The following is a 16,207-nucleotide window of genomic DNA, read 5'->3' on the forward strand; positions in this document are numbered from 1 at the left end:
GGAAAGTATTTCACAGCTTTTAATGTGATATGCAATTTCAAAGATTCAATGAAGAGTAGCGCCAAAAATCCCAAAGCGCCACTCAGCGCTTTCTGGTTGTGCAAAGTCACAAGTTCAGGCTCACCATGATGGAGTGGGGGTCAGATGCATGGACCACGTTATTCCCACTGGAAAGTTACCTTCTCAGTCCAGTGCACACAGTCTGGTCACGGTATAGGAGCCTGCGAGAAGCAGGGAAGCATTGTGGACGGTCATCAATGTAGACTTAATAGCAGGACTAGAGTTGTAGATGGTTGTCTCAGAAGCAGGAAGATTCTGTTGTCATTGTGAATGGCCGGGCCGGAGCTTTGCTCTGGTGGTCCCCACAAGAGGTTGATGCTGTAGCTCGAAGGGTGGGGCTGACTGAACTTTGAGTTGGTGGGCTGTGCAAATTACAAGGTGTTGTGTCAACGGGTCTGCTTGCCGTGTGAAGAGCTGAACAACTTCAATTCAGCTGTATTGAGGCCATACAAGGGTCCATGGCCTGAGGAAGACCACTTGGGGTCCGGGGCTTACTCCGTGGATCTGAGTGCTGGTTTAGGTGGTTGGGAACCTGTTATGTCCTTGTGGCTCTGAATAGGAGACCAGCAGAGTAGCCCTTGTAGTCACTCTGGGAGTCTTGGGTTCAAGTGCAAATCCAATCCATCTGACTCAGGCAGAAGAGAAGCATAGCAGCAATCCAGCAAAGCAGCCGACCAGCAAGGCAGGAGTCCAGCAGGACAGCAGTCCATCTTTCTGGAAGAATCTCCACAGGTCCAGAAGTGCGCTGAAGAGTTGGTGTCTGAGGTTTAATATTTATACCAGATGCCTCCTTTGGAGTGGAAGAAGCTTCTGGACGTTTCTCTTTGAAGTGCCAGTGATGGCCAATCCCGGTACACCTAAGCTCTCTATTGTGTGTGGCTGTGTAAGAGGAATGCACAAAGCCCAACTGCCAGCTCCACTCAACCATGTGACCCAGAGACAGGCTGCATGTACTAAGGGGCACATGCATCAAGCATTTTCCTGTTCTCAAGTGTAAAAAGGCCTTTTCCTATGCATGTAGGTTTGGCATTCACAATTTAGGGAATCATAATTTTTTGTGATAACCTACATTGCGAATGCATTTAGAGAATCACAATTTACAATTCCCTAATGCTGATGCATATAGCCTTTCCTAAATGAGAACTGTTAATTTAAGAAACGCTAATTACAATCAACTTCAAGATGATGGTAATATGTGCATGCTCTGAAAAATGCACAAAAATGCATTTGACCAAAGTGCCATGTAGCATGTGGGCTTTACATGTGCACACCTATCTTTTTTGTGGGGTGCTTCAGGGGTGCCTTAGGACCCCGGGCACCTTTGGTTTTGCATTTGCTAATTGAAATTAACAATTTTGGTAATCGCAATTAGCAAATGCCATACCATTACTTCCAATGGGCCTGCAGGTCCATAGGAATGAATGGAGTCACATTACCTAAAAGCGATTCGCAATTTCAAAATCACTATTAGGTAATGTTAAGGAATCACTTTTTTTGAGATTCCTACATGCATAGCATTTGCGATTCCCAAGCAGTAAATCGGTAAAATTCGCTAATTGGGTATTGCAAAATACTGGCTTGATGCATGTGCCCTAAATGACCAAGGCAGAAAAATATCAACTTTCTAAAAGTGTCATTTTCAAAACTGTAGTTTAAAACCTGACTTTACCATATTAGATGATTTAATTATTGCAAATCCAAAGACACTAAACATGAACTGGTCACCTGATCACCCCAAGCTCACCTATTGGGTATTTAGTATACGTCTCTTAGTAAAAAAACATTTCTGAGCTCCTACCTCTCAGTGAGAGGGTTGTAGCCCATAAGGTTACTAGGCATCACAATGCGAGGAGGTTCCCAATGATGAAACATCTCATATCATTGGTGAAAGGAAATTGTCCTATAAAGGGCCATTCCATGAGGGTTAGGCTCCCAGCTAGGTGCTGAGCGCTCATAGACCCAAGGATTACACTGTGTGCTTAATAAATATGGCTTCCCTGGCACCCTCCACCTCAAATCATGTCAGAACTAGAACAAGGACCAAACAATAACTGCCCTGCAGCCCCCTGAACTGCACAAAGTAAGGCTGCACAGTCTGCTGGAATGCACCTGGGGTGCCTTGGGCTAGCAAAGAGAGGATTGTGCTTGTGGCTCCTGGCTCGGAAAAAATAAGGCCACAAAGAGTTGATTTAAAGTAACCATAGACTGACCCCCTGGAACCCGCACTAGGGTCAGGACAGCTCAATTAGCCCACACAAGCAAGTTGCTTGCCACCACAGATGCTAACCACCATTTGGAACCCAAAGAGACTGATCCTCGACAACTTAAAGATGCAATTGAGTTCACCGGACCCGGGAGTGAAGTCAGAGTCCCGATTGGTCACCCAAGAGGGACACCATCCACCTGCAAAAAGTATTTTGCAGGGACCGCTGTGCAGGAGGCAGATAGTCCAGCTGCAGCTGGCCTTCTACGGTCTCAAAGAGAACTTTGAGGGATCCTTACCTCTGGGACCAAAGTCACCCCACATGATTCATGGACCGAGGAATTACTGCAAAGGCACCCATTGAGCATCTTCATCTCCTGTATCCTCAGCATTAGGAACACTCCATTGATGTCTACAGCTGTTGCGCTGTAAAGTGTGGACCTGGGCAAGAAAACACTCTGGTGGCTAGATAACTGTCCAAATCTACCCAATTGGTCTCCAGACCTTCTCCCTGTCAGATATAATATTCCATGTTAACCTGGAATAGCTAATTTTTCAAACTTTTTCAAACTTTTCAAACGTTTTTAAACATTACGGTACCAATGTTTGTTTCAAGTGGATTAAAAATTAAGATTTCTTTTAAAAGTCAATATCTCCAGAGCCCTCTGGTGGATTTTGCTCATCTTGGAGTCTAAAAATTCATAAAATATTATCTATTTTTATAAATTGGTGTTGTACTCTTCCATGTTTCGTGGCTTTCTTATTGCTTTGTCAGGTACTGTTAAATGCTTTACACTAGTTCCTTTGTTCAGTCCTTGCTGCTCGAAGCCACAGGTACCCAGAGTTGAGCTTTAGGTTGTGCAAATGAGCCTGACTGGATCCAAGACAGTTTTTGTAATTATACTCCACAGTTTTTGTGATTATACTCCACAGTAAGGCTGCACTGTAATACTATATATTACACCCAAATCCTCACAATGTTCGAATGGGAAGAGTCGAGTCCAAACTGCACAGCATGGACAGCTTGAGGAGCTTACTTATGAGAGCCCTGCATCCCTTTTGCACCATGTAAAGTGTTACACGCATGACACAGGGCTCTCATTTCCATTTATGAAGCCACACAAAGCCACCCTATGTGGCTTTCAGTGGGTAAGGCGATGCAGCACAAATTGTAGAGTCGCCTTACTCAGCAACAGAGAAGTATTCCATGGGCACTGTGGTGAGTTTTGCATTGCAACCCCAAGTAATTTGACGCTGACCCAGATTTACAAAGTGAAGTCGACCATGAGATGTCCCAAATCCAAATGCCTCCCGAGGTAAGACGTAATGAGGAGAAATATTTTTTATTTCACCTTGTTTTTTCCTCTTTCTATGTTTGCTGCATTATGCACAAAAACAATCCTGCATTCAACGGAGGCACCCTGGCACCATGGTGCAAGGGTGCCTATGTTTGGCTCTAGGCTGCCGAAATAGCACAAGCGCAGGGAAAAAGGACAGGAATGCACTGTATTGCTTAAATGCGGTATATCGCTGCCCTTTTACTTTCAAAGTGCCTTGCTGAGCTGTCCTATGCTAAATTCCCATAAATAAGCCTCATAGTTGTTAAATCAGGCTTGGTGCAACACCAAATTGATGAATGCAATGGTTTTAGGAGCAAATATCACATGTACATGCCTAACCACAGTTAGAAGCAAGATTATATTTGGTTAAAAGGTCGCCGTTGTAGTAACACCAGCAAGTATTTGGAAATATTTTAAGAACACAAATCACATTAAGGAGTAAAACCACATTTATCTGTAAGATCGCATTTAAGTGTGAAATCATCCTTGATGCAACATCAACAGATTTCTGAAAATACTTTTGGAAAAACAAATTAAGTCTAGGAACTAAACACATTTATGTGCAAAGTCACCAATAGTGCAGTGTCGAAAGTTGAAAGAAAGCATGTATTGTTGCGCAAAACACATTCTTGTGCAAAGTCACGTTGGCTGTAGGTGCAAATCACAGCTAGGAGTGAAATTACTCATCATCCATTATTAATGGGAGTACGGAGGCACTTTTAGTTGCAAAAACACATTTAGAGGTGCAGACATATTTGATGCAAAATACTCTTTGTGCAAAGTCAGTAGCACTATGGTAAAGGTCTGCATCAGTATGAAACTACAATTTGTGACAGCTCAATGAGGTGCAAAATCACCCTCAATAAAACATCAACATAAGTGTGCAAAATATTTTGGAGCGGAAACCAGCTTTAACAGCAAATAGTCCCGAATGTGCTAAAAAAAATCTATTTTGAATGGGTCCTCAAAAAGACGAAAGAGGAACATGTTTGATCCACCTAACAACGGGCTTGATTCACACAGTAAGCTTTGTGAAATTCACAGAATATGCGCAGAGTTTTACAACTCTTCATATTTTATCTTTGGTTGTGGGGAGCCCTCCGTCCCTGCGTTGGGATGGGCGGAATGTGCGTAGTTGCGCTGCGCAAAGCTCCGCGCAATGGTAAAAAATCTCAGCGAGCACCAAAAAGTTCAGCGAATGCGCGGAATTGCTTGTTCCGCCCGTTGGCAATGCTTTTTTCCTGTTCGCGAACGCTGTTTGCATGTTCGGGGAGAAATATCTAGTGAACGCGCATTTTGAAAGCCCGAACAAGCAAAAAATTATGCGAAGCCGCGGAACGCAGAATTTTTGGCAATTCTGTGTTCTCCGCGGAACGCAAAATTACCTACATTCCGCAAATTCCGCAAGGGGAACGGAATTTACCACCCAGGCCTACCCTGCAGTGGAGTCCCCGCACATGTTAGTCTACATAAATCTCTGCACTTAAAAAGATAGGACATGCAGAGTCTTAAAACTTCACATGTAGTTTGTGAATTTCATGTAACGTACACAAAGTAAAAGTTTATTTTTATGAATTAGGCCCATCCTTTTTATGAAAAAAGCTCTGGCACAGGGGTCCATAAACAAATTGACAGTAGAAGGGTTCAACCTTAACCCATGTACCTCCAACTGAGCCACTGTTTTTGTACTCTTACATGCCCAGGGTTCCAAGACTATGTGGTTGCCCCATTTTTTAAAAAACATTTGCTTCTTAATGCAATGCACATCTTGCTTTGGAATGTAAGCCTTCCCTTGGAAAGTTCGGAACAAATTTTCTTGGCTATGGCAGATCTAACAATGACATATTTAAAACCACAAAAACGCATTCTTTATGTAAGGGTAGCTGTCGGGAGAGAAATCAAATTACCACTTGCACCACTCACTTTATGTAATCTGCTCCACCTTTCTCTCTAAAAAGTTGATTCTAACCCCCACAGAAAAGCATTTAAGAGAATGTTAACATTTATGAGGAGAGTCCCTTTCATGGATCACTGTTACTAATCTGGGCACAGTTATATGGACCTTTTGCAGCTGATTATTTCAATACACTTGTAAGGCTGAGTGAGGCGTATTTGCATAGTTTGCAATAATCCATGACAGAGATTACCTCCTCGTAAGTCTTCCTCGCCCCTGAGTTACAAAGTGAGCTTTAGCTCCACAACAGAACCCTCCAAAGCAAAAAGAAACCACCTCCCACCCCCTCCCAACATGGCCGACCAGTCCCACCTGACCTCTATAAGAGGCGGACCGGCCCAACCAACAGCCTGTTTTTTTTGTTCTGCGCGATTCTCTCCAGAGCGCTGTTCAGGTAAGATGGGCCGGCGTGAGCTGGCCCTGGGGTTTTAGGGTGGTGGACCTGCTCTAGCGGTCTCTGGTGCCTTATACCTAAAAATCCCCCCCCCTCTTCCTTCCCCCGGTCCTATGGGGCCGGTTAGGTGCTGCTCTAGCGTGCCAGGGGTTTACAGGGGGGGGGGGCCGGGGATGGGGGGTGTTTGGCATTCCCTTGTATCCCCAGGTCGTTACTGAGGGGCCCTGGCCACGTGGTGGGCTTTTGGGCCCAGCATGAGGTTACTGAACTGCCATCGGGTATATGAGTTTCTTGTACTCCTGGGCTCATGCTGCTCCCCTGTTTTGGGACTCTTCGTGCTCCTTTTTCGCCTCAAGCCACTGGAGGCACATGCCTCCTGCCTGACGATTCCGCCTGGAATTGCGCTCTGGCTTCGTCCCACGAGTCGTGGACGTGTGCGCTGGCTGCATTTGCCAGCTCTGGAATGTCAGTGGGCGCAACGTGCTGTAGCCTTGCCAAAAGCGGCGGCGCTTCGGCAAAGCCGTGGGTCTGCAGGCGCTCTGCGTGTGGGGAGGGCGTTTTCCCGGCTCTCGGCTGTGTGACGCCGGGTCGATCCCTCGCAGGGCCATCTGGTTTTTGAGTGTTTACTGGGCATGTGTCTGCCCCACGGAGTCCGATCACTTCGGATTCCTGTGCCTGATAAGTGAGTCTCTGTCTCACTGTTATGCGGACATACGGGCTGGAGCTTTCCGTTACTTCTGGACCGGGACGGCTCTATGTTCCCTACTCGGCCTACCTCTTAGGTCGGCGGGCCCTCGGGGCTCTGCTGTCCGGGTCCGGGGGCCCCCCCCTGCAGCTCGGTTTTTCGCGGCGCTGTGCGCTGCCACCTCCCTTCATGCATTTTGGCCCCTACGGGCCGCGGCAGTTTGCCGCGCTGGGGTTGGCTACGTGCGCCTCCCTCCTCCCGCCTCTCGAGGGCGGGGTTTGGTGACCGCCAGGTGCGACCAATGATGTCCTTCGTCGGGCAGCGGCGGTATCCTGGTTCCTCAGCGTCTTGGACGCGTCTGTCTCCTTCTCGGAGGGTCCGGTGTTCGCTCCTCGATGAGGGCGTTTTCATGTTTTTTTTCATTTCCCATTACAATTCTGCTTTTTGTTTGTAGACTGTGGGTCCATTGCAGACCGTCCTGGGACGTGGCTGTCCCTGTTCTTGGGCTCTTCGGGCTTGCTGTCCGGTCTTGCGGACTTTCCGCGGGGTCCCACCGTCTCAACGGGTTGGGGTCCCTGCTCCTTCCCTTGTCTCACCTGTAGGTTTTTCTGGGTGCGTGGTTTGGCCTGTGGGGCCAGCCTGCGTGTGGGGGTCCCCGCTCTCGGTTGCGGGTGCTTCCGTGGGGCTTGCCTCTGGCCAAAAGGCCCGCCTGGTGGATCTTCTTCGCCGGGTGTGGGTCTTGGGGTTCCCTGTCTGGCCGTGTGCTCCCTCTCGGCCTCGTTTTTGTTCCCCCCCCCCCGTGGGGGAGGCTTCACATCTGGCGGTGTCTCTCATCCATCGGCTTCCTGGCCTATGTACGGTGGTCCCTTCGGTCCTCGTCTCGGGCTTGTCCTCCTTCGGGGGGGGGCGTGTGCCTGGTCCCGGTTCTTCCCTCTGGTTCGTTCAGGGGGGGGCGTCCTTTAGCGCCGGGTCGTTTGAAGGTCGTTGGGTTCTCCTGCGGCCGCTCAGCTCCTCGTGCTTCGGGGGTTGCTGAATGTCTTCCTGGCCGGCCGTCTTTTTGCTGTGCTCGCTTCGGCAGCACAGTTACTGTAATTGGTTGACTGGCTTGGCCCCTGCACGTTTTTCGTGTGGCGTTCCGTTTGCCGATCCTGGCCCTTCAGGCTGTCTTTCCACCGGGGTCCGACGGAGTCGGGTCTGGCCTTCGTTGCCTAGTCTCGCCCTGCCCCGGTGGTGTTTCGACGCCTGGGGCCTCGGCTCGGTCTGCCTCCGATGTCCCTGTTCACGGAGGGGGACTCGGCCCTCCGGCCCGGGTTCTACTCCTCCTCCCGGGTCCTTATTGCCTGTCTTTCGCGTGGCCTTTCAGTCTGAGGTACGCGTTTCCCCCGTGCCCTCTGAGATCGCGGGTCCTTGGCTGGATTCGCGTGGGCAGGGCCGGGGTGCTCCTGGGTGCTCGCCTCGGCAGCGGGTGGCCTTGTTTTGGAACTTGGCAGTGATGATTAACTATGGAGCTATATCTCACAGGTGAGTCTTGTACCTTGGGTGCAGACAACCCTCTCGGGCCAGGGTTCGATTCCTGCCTATGCTGTTGAGGTATCCCGAGGTGGATCTTTTGCCTGGCACCCGCGCGTGTTTACCACGCAAGTCGTGGTGCGTTCCGTTTTTTAGTTCCCGGCTGGGTCCCCCGCCCCGGGTACCCTTTCCTTTGGCGAGCTGGTGGGTCGAGCCTCCTGGCCGATCCCGGGGCTTCCCGTACCGTGGTTGGGTCCCCCGCTCTCGGCGCCGGTGTTGGGCCGGCTCTTGTCGGCTGGCCCGCCTCCTTCTGCAGGCCGGATCCTGTGCCCGGCACTGGGCGTCCTTCTCGCGTTGGCGCGGTCGGCTTGGTGCTGTCCCCGCCTCCGTGGTCCCCTTGCGGGTCTTGGTTTCCGATCTGTGGATCCCGGTGGGCCCGGTAGGCGGCCTTGCGGGCCTTCCACAGTCCGGTGTTCGAGGGGCTAGTTTCCCTGGTGGCTCGCTTGGATCCGGGGTTGTTTCTCCATCGCCCACGGACGCTCTGCCGGTCTCCCCCTTGGGTGCTCGCTTCGGCAGCACATATACTGATATTGGAACGTTACGGAGGAGATTTGCAGGGCCCCTGCGCAGAGGTGACACGCAAATTCGTGAGGCGTTCCATATGAGTTCTCTCTCTCGTTCTACGAGCTCTTCAGGGTCCGCCCTTTGTGCCCCTGGCCTCGGTGGCTTTGCGGTTCCTCACCTTTTGGGTGGTTTTCGGCCCGGTGGCAGTGGTGTCTGCTGGGCGGAGGGGCATGCGGGGGTCGTGCCTCCGCTCCCCTCCCTTCTTGCGGGTGTTGCCGGACCGTTGTTCCTCCGGCATGTCCCCCTTTTTCCTTCCCGAGGTTCCTTCCCTGGTGTCCCGGGATCGGGAAGTGTCTTCGCCGCCTTTTTCCTGCCGACAAGGTTCCTCTCTTGTCCGTGCTGGTTGTCCGGTGAGCGGTTTTTGGGTTCTCTTAGCCGCCCGTCTTCCCTTTCCCGGTGGGTCGGCCTGTTGGTGTCTTTGGGGTCCGGTTCGTTCGGGCCTCGGACACTCTCTTCCCAGCTTGGGTCGCTGACTTACACGGGCCGTCCCCCTTTCCTGGGCTTCACTGGGTTCGGTGGGCCCGGCGGGGGTCCAGGGTCGGTCCGCGGGGTGTGGCTCTGTTCCCTGGGCCCCCCTCATGGATGTCTCCTCTGTGGAGTTTTATCGGACTTCGGCGTGGTCGTCCCCCGCCTTGTCCGTGGGTCTCTAGCAGTCCCGGGGGGACTTCGCTGGGGCCGTTCTGAGTACTGGAGCTGCGACTCCTGGTTGGCCTTCTTTTCCTGGAGGTCTTGATTTCAGGTTTCCTATGATCCCTGTTTTCTTTTCATTCTTCTACATCAACCATGTGTTGGTTTCTCTGCATCACCGTGTGGTGTGGTTCTTCTGGTGGTCAATGAAGCCTTGTTGGCTTGGGTATTTGCTCACTTTGTAACTCAGGGGGCGAGGAAGACTTACGAGGAGGTAATGCCCCGGTTACTTACCGGTAATCTTCATTACTCCGAGTATAGTCTTCCTCGCCACATGAGTTCCCTCCCCCCCTCCCTGTCTGGCTATCGGCTTCATTGTTTGCTTGGTAGATCAGGCTGTTGGTTGGGCCGGTCCGCCTCTTATAGAGGTCAGGTGGGACTGGTCAGCCATGTTGGGAGGGGGTGGGAGGTGGTTTCTTTTTGCTTTGGAGGGTTCTGTTGTGGAGCTAAAGCTCACTTTGTAACTCATGTGGCGAGGAAGACTATACTCGGAGTAATGAAGATTACCGGTAAGTAACCGGGGCATTACAACGGATTCATTTCTATCCATGATTGAAACTGCACAATGAAATATTCCTACTTTACTTAATGACGATCTTGTTTAGGAAGTTTACCAGAATGTATTTTCTCTACGATGATGCTTTGGCTGCTTATGTTGTGAAGATGTATATAAACAGTATGTAATATAAAAGTATTTATCTGGTTTTATCTAAAATTAGTACTTTCTTTTTTAATTGAAGTGATTAATTAATGTTTCCAATGGATGACCTCAGTTCTTATGGCACCCTTGGATGCTCACAACCTTCTTCCCAGGATGCCATGGGATTATTAGGAGATTCCTTGTAAGAGTGGAGATTGGGGCGGAGGAATGTTCAGCTGTCAGAGCATCCATAACACCATCATAGATTTAAAAGTAAATCAATTTTAAAATACTTTAACATGTAGGCCACTAGTGAGTGAGAGACCATAAGGGAGCAGAGTAATTGTGCTTTTTCAACCTAGAAAATTGCGAATTGACTGTGATGTCAATCATTTCTTTCATCCTCTGCAGAATCGAAATCTCAAACACCATTCAGTAGGAAACTTGAACTCCGAATTGTTCTTGTCGGTAAAACTGGAGCTGGTAAAAGTGCAACTGGGAACACCATCCTTGGTAAAAGATTATTTGAATCAATGGCCTCTCCCGAGTCAGTGACAAGGCAGTGCAAAAGAAAAGAAATCTCTTGGCCGGAGAGAAAGATTGTTGTTGTGGACACCCCGGGTTTGTTTGATACAGCGCTCACTCATGAGGAAACTGCCCTTGAAATTGGTCACTGTATTGCCATATCTGCCCCTGGACCTCATGCTATTGTGCTGGTTCTACAGGTTGGCCGCTTCACACAGGAGGAGAAGGACGCTGTTGAAAAAATACAGGATATATTTGGAACGAAGGCAATGGAATATATGATTATTTTGTTCACTAGGAGAGAAGAGCTGGAGAACAAAACCATTCAAGACTACATTGAAAATTCAAAAAGTGAATACCTAAAGGAGTTAATCAGAATGTGTGGAAACAGATACTGCACCTTTAACAACAAACTAGAAGGGGAAATGCGCCAGGAACAAGTGTCCGTGTTGATTAAGATGATTGACACAATGGTGTCTAAGAATGATGACAGGTGTTATACTAATGGATTGTATGCCCAAGCTGAGAAGACGTTAAAGAAGAAAGTTGCAAAGATGACGGAAAGCAATGACGAATATCAAAGAGAGATTGGGAAACTCAAAGACATGTATGAAAATCGATTAAAAATATTACTGGAACAAGTAGAAAAAAAAGAAAATGAAGTTAGGAAAGAAATGGAGAGGAAGCAACAGGCTTTGAATGCTAACAATGAACGTTTCAAACAGAAGACAGTGGAAAAGATTAAGAACATCGAAAGGAGCATGCAAAGTACACATTTGGAATTTGAGATAAAGGAGCTAAGAAGAAGTATTGAAGAAATGAATATAAAAAGTACAATAGGAATGACAAAAAGTGGTGATCAATTACAGTCTAATACATCTGTGAATGATGCAAAAAAGGCTCAAGAAAAGATGGGAAAAAAGAAAAACAAACTAGTTGACAATGAAATAGAGAAGGACAAAAAATCCAAGAATATTGAAGAAGTTGCTAAGATTGCCACAGGAAAAAAGCTAGGGGGTAAAAAGGGAGTGATTTTTAAAAAAATTGGATTTTGGCGGGCCTAATGCTTATCTATATCAAAACAATCCAACACAGGGTGTGTTGGAAGGTGGTTTATTAGTAGTGGTAAGTATATACCTGCCCCTAGTAATAACGCCACAATCACAATATAAGGCCCAGTCAAGGTCTCAATAAAGTATTCCCTTGCTCAACCTTTAGTAGCTGGATAGAAGCAGGCAGGCTTAATTTAGGAGACAGGTGTGTAAAGCATTTTTATAAACCCCAATGCACTCAGTAAGTAAGAAATAACACACAATACAAATCTAACACCAATTTATAAAAAAGGGAAACATTGTTATGATTAAAATGACACCAAACAACAAAAATGTAATGTAGGGAACAAGCAATATGAATTTTTGAATATTTAAATTATAAACACGCATGTGGAAGCAAATAGAGCTCAAATGGTTAAAAAAAGGTTGGACTGAACAGGGACAAAGCCAAGAGTTCAAGCCACCAACTGTGTTTCTTGATGCAGGAAAGTGGTCCACAGTACCAGTCAAGGGTCCAAGACCTCTGGATCGCCTCTTGAAGTCTGGGACTACAACTCTTACAATGTATCTAGTCAATTCAAGTACAATTCATGTGAAGCTTTCAGCTGGAGTTGTCCTCATTGTTGCTGTTGCAGGTAGCCTTCCAGCACTTTTTTACATGGTGCTAATCAAGGAGTCCACTCCTTATCCTTTAAGAAGGCAAAGTCATTTTGTTGTGAAGCCTTGTGAGTGCAGCAAGTGAAGTCCTTATGAATGCACTCCTCTTTTGTGCAGTCCAAGGGTCCAGCACAGCAGTCCTTCTCCAGATGCTTCTTTTGAGTCTTTGAGGGCCCACAACACCAATCCAAAGTTCCAAAATCTCTGAGTTGCTCCTTAGGAAGTTGGGACTACAAACCCACAATTGACCTGGCCAAATCCTTCAAAGTCAGCTGACACTGTCCAACTGGGTTCTTCTTGGTATAGATGATGAATGTGGAACTCTTTCAAGCTGTTGCTTTCAGGGAGTCCACTCATTCAAATTTCAGAGCAAGGCAAAGTAATGTTTGGGCTGAAGGCCAAAGTGTGCAGCAGGTGCATTTCTTATGAGTACAGTCCTCTTTTGTGCAGTCCAAGGGTCCAGAAGGCAGTCCTCCTTCTTCTTGTAGTTTCAAGTCAGGTAACTGAGTTGCTGGGAAGCTCTCCCATATTTATCCAGTGATCCTTTGTGACAAGCGGGGGTACCCCTGACCAATGCATTGCAGGGTACAAACCTCAGGTATGACAACATCCTCCAAAGTGTGGCATATTCTTGCTCCAGAAAGCACTATTCTCTTAAAATTAAAAAAACAGAAAATCTCTGGAGATTAGGATCTGGCTAAGCCAACCAAGTGGTATCCCTAACACTGCCCTTTCAGCTCCTCTGCTGATTTAATCACTGGGGCTCCTGTCTGGCTGGGGGTGCAGGATGTGGGGGTGAGCCTGTGTCGTGTCCTGTCATTCCCTCTTTGAAGACCAGTTTGGCTACTCAACCTCCATCCTGTCTTTTGCTCTACAGCTTGCAGGTCTATTCCCACCAGATGTCCTAGTTCTCTGCGTGGGCCACTTCACACCTCATCAGAGCAGTTTGGCTCAGCCTGCCAAAGCCTGGCCAATCAGGAGAGCATGCTGGAAGATTGGATTTTTGCACATCATAAAAGCAAGTTCCATAACTTGTTTTCTGTGATGGTTATCATAAATCTAACCCTGGAAAATTGTTGAATTTTTTCTATCATTTACATCTTTTAATTGAATTTTTAGCAGACTCCTATCAATAGTTATACTTTATTAAAGTATTCCCATTGTAACTTATGAAGCCATTGTGCTACAATGGGGAAAAAGGAAATTGGCAGTGTTTCCCTTACCAGGGCATATAAAACATCTTTTAAAATGTTCCTGCTTATAGTTGCACAGCACTCTTTCTCTGGAGCACTTAGGGGAGACCTTAGGGATGACTTATATGTAAAATTAAGGTGGCTTATGACTTTGGAAGTACATTTGATTCCAAAGTCAAATTTGCATATTAATTTATTTTAACAGAAGCATGGAAAGCAGGACTGCCTTTAAAATGACAGCAGGCAACTCAGCATCGCACACTTTAGTGCATTAAATCTACTGGGCCTTTAAACCTACATTCAGCGTTATATACTAGGGTCTTACAGGTAGGTTGTCCATACCAATTGTAATCATACCTAATTACCATGTTCGTTTAATCAGAGCATAGGCCTTGTTCTAGATAGCTGATCCCAGGGCCCAATCAGAATTAAAACAAGCATTTACAATGCAACGGTTTCGCCTTTGCCAAAGTTAGAGCTATTGGCATTGTAAATGACAAATTGTTTATTTATGTGTTGGTTTTGAAAACAGATAAATGGCATTGTCATTTACAATGTCAATAGCTTAATCTTTTGCTAAAGCGAGACCTATTGCATTTGCACTCACACACACACACGGCCACACGCACACAAAGAGCCCCCCACACAGACCCACAGACCCACACACACAGCCCTACACACACACACAGCCACACACACAGCCACACACACAGCCCAGCCCCACACACAACACAGGCCCCCACACACAACACAGGCCCCCACACACAACACAGGCCCCCCCACACACACAGCCTCCCCCACATACACACAGAGCCCCCACCACACACACACAGAGGCCCCCTCACGCACAACACACAGAGCCCCGATTACATCTGAGAGAAGGATTTGGGAGTCTGCGGGCGGCTGCGCCGCAGATCAAAGTCTAGGTGAGCGCCCCGGCCCAGAGGCCATGGAAATGACAGAGGAGCAAGTCTTCCAATGAATATGACCGTCCCCCCCCCCCCCCCTCCAAATTTCACTGACAAAAAAAACGTCTAGGCTGAAAGTGAAAAATGAAAATGGCCCACTTTCATATCCAGTCTTTCTTGTCAAGCTGGTCACCCTAGCCCATGGGTCTCCAGCTGTTATCTCAGGAGCTTCTGGTAGCTTGCCAACACATTTTTAAGCTCTCCAGAGTGAAGCTCAGCCCAGAACATCAATCAGGGTGTTTATGGACTATAAAGAAGATAGCACTGTTCATCTAAAGAACGTTAGAGTGGTAGCCAGCCAAACCGAGGGAAGACTCATGCTAAGACACAAGCACACACTGTGTTGGACGCAGGGCCTTCAGTATGACCATATTTAACCACTGTAAAACTAGTAAAGTCACAAGGAGATTGAAAATGGTGTAGGCCACACTCTATCAGTCTTACTGTGTGACTAGGAAAGATGGGGCCCAGCAGTAGCCAGGGCTGGAGCCACCTAAGTGTGGGCTGGCAGGAGCGAGAGACAAAGTGTGTGAGTTGGGTCCATGATCAGTGTATGAGCGGATGCGAGCAGGGGCTGTATGCAGAGCAGAGATCCACTTCCAAGCCTCACTGTGCATGAATGTTTGTCTGTGCATACATGTGTGCATGCATGTGCGCACACTTATGTGTGTGTCTGTTTGCATGCATACTTGGCATTGTGTTTCTCCTTGATCTAGAGTGCCACTCCGTGGTAGCTATGCCTGTTGTAAAGAGCTACCAAAATAATGTGTTGCTTCTCATCCTACGGTTCATCTCTGTCAACATTATGTCCATTCCTGGCATCATAGTGTCCCATACATAATAATTATCATCCTTAACATATTGTGATCCTCCTTGGTCTTGGTGTGTGTACTTTGAGTCATTCCTCACATATTGCGAGCATGCCTGACTTAATTTTGGGCACCCCTGACATAATGGTGGCTGCACCATCATAATAATGGGCAGGCGTGTGCTGTGAGCACCCTGCCCGGTACGATGTAAGCCTTGGCACAGTGTTTGCCTCTGACATAATGGTGAGCATTTTTGGCGTATTATTGCCATCCTTGGCATTATAGTGAGTATCCACTGCAGGTGTATTTAAAGCCTGGATATTTGAAGCAAATTCGGACAATGTGACGTATTTGTACACGCGCGATACATAGTGACAACTGACAAGGTATTCACTAAACAAGATAAAACTGGTATTTATTTTAAAAGCAGAAATTATGTTTCTTTCGGAATATACATTCGGAAAATGTAGTTTATTATTCCAAAATGGCAAAGTTATTTGATAGTTATTTTTATTTTCAGAAACGGACGTGCTGATAAAGACAAAATGGTCTGCATTTCCAAAGCATATTTAAAGCTGAGAGTTGAATGGTAATTCAAACTGAGTTGGGGAGATTTACTGCTGGGCGTGTGCTGCCTCAGGTCTTTTTTTTTTTTCATTAATCATGTAGAGTCATTGCACATTGATAACGTATTTCCTTCTGCTTGTAACTCAAACAGAAGCCTTTGGGTGGTTACTAGTATACTGTTTACCAATATGGTCATTATTTCACAGTGATAGCAATGAGCCCATCAAGGTTTTCCTTGAGCAGGAGCAGCATTCATTATAGAAAAGCTTAGAGCCCTTCCCTAGTCTGCCAGAATCCAATGAGTCAGGAATTATAATGCCCTGCACACCTATGCTGGACC

At 47.3% G+C, this 16,207-nt stretch overlaps 1 protein-coding gene and 1 non-coding gene across 4 annotated transcripts in view; both read left to right on the forward strand.

The window, feature by feature from the left end:
* LOC147685056 (GTPase IMAP family member 9-like) overlaps positions 1-16,207 on the forward strand; it is a 492,924-nt gene that overhangs the window by 405,028 nt on the left and 71,689 nt on the right. The window contains exon 6 of one of the 3 annotated variants that reach the window (XM_086940940.1): positions 10,508-13,960. The exons of the other annotated variants lie outside the window; for them this stretch is intronic. Coding sequence (XP_086797066.1) covers positions 10,508-11,685 — 1,178 coding nt within the window. The 3' untranslated portion in view covers positions 11,686-13,960. The remainder of the gene's footprint in view (positions 1-10,507; positions 13,961-16,207) is intronic. 3 annotated transcript variants of the gene reach the window in all.
* Positions 8,706-8,812, forward strand: LOC147685057 (U6 spliceosomal RNA). The gene has a single exon (XR_015300830.1). It is a non-coding gene; the product is annotated as a U6 spliceosomal RNA (small nuclear RNA).

Source organism: Lissotriton vulgaris, chromosome 10, assembly GCF_964263255.1.
Source record: "Lissotriton vulgaris chromosome 10, aLisVul1.2, whole genome shotgun sequence".
NCBI lineage: Eukaryota > Metazoa > Chordata > Amphibia > Caudata > Salamandridae > Lissotriton > Lissotriton vulgaris.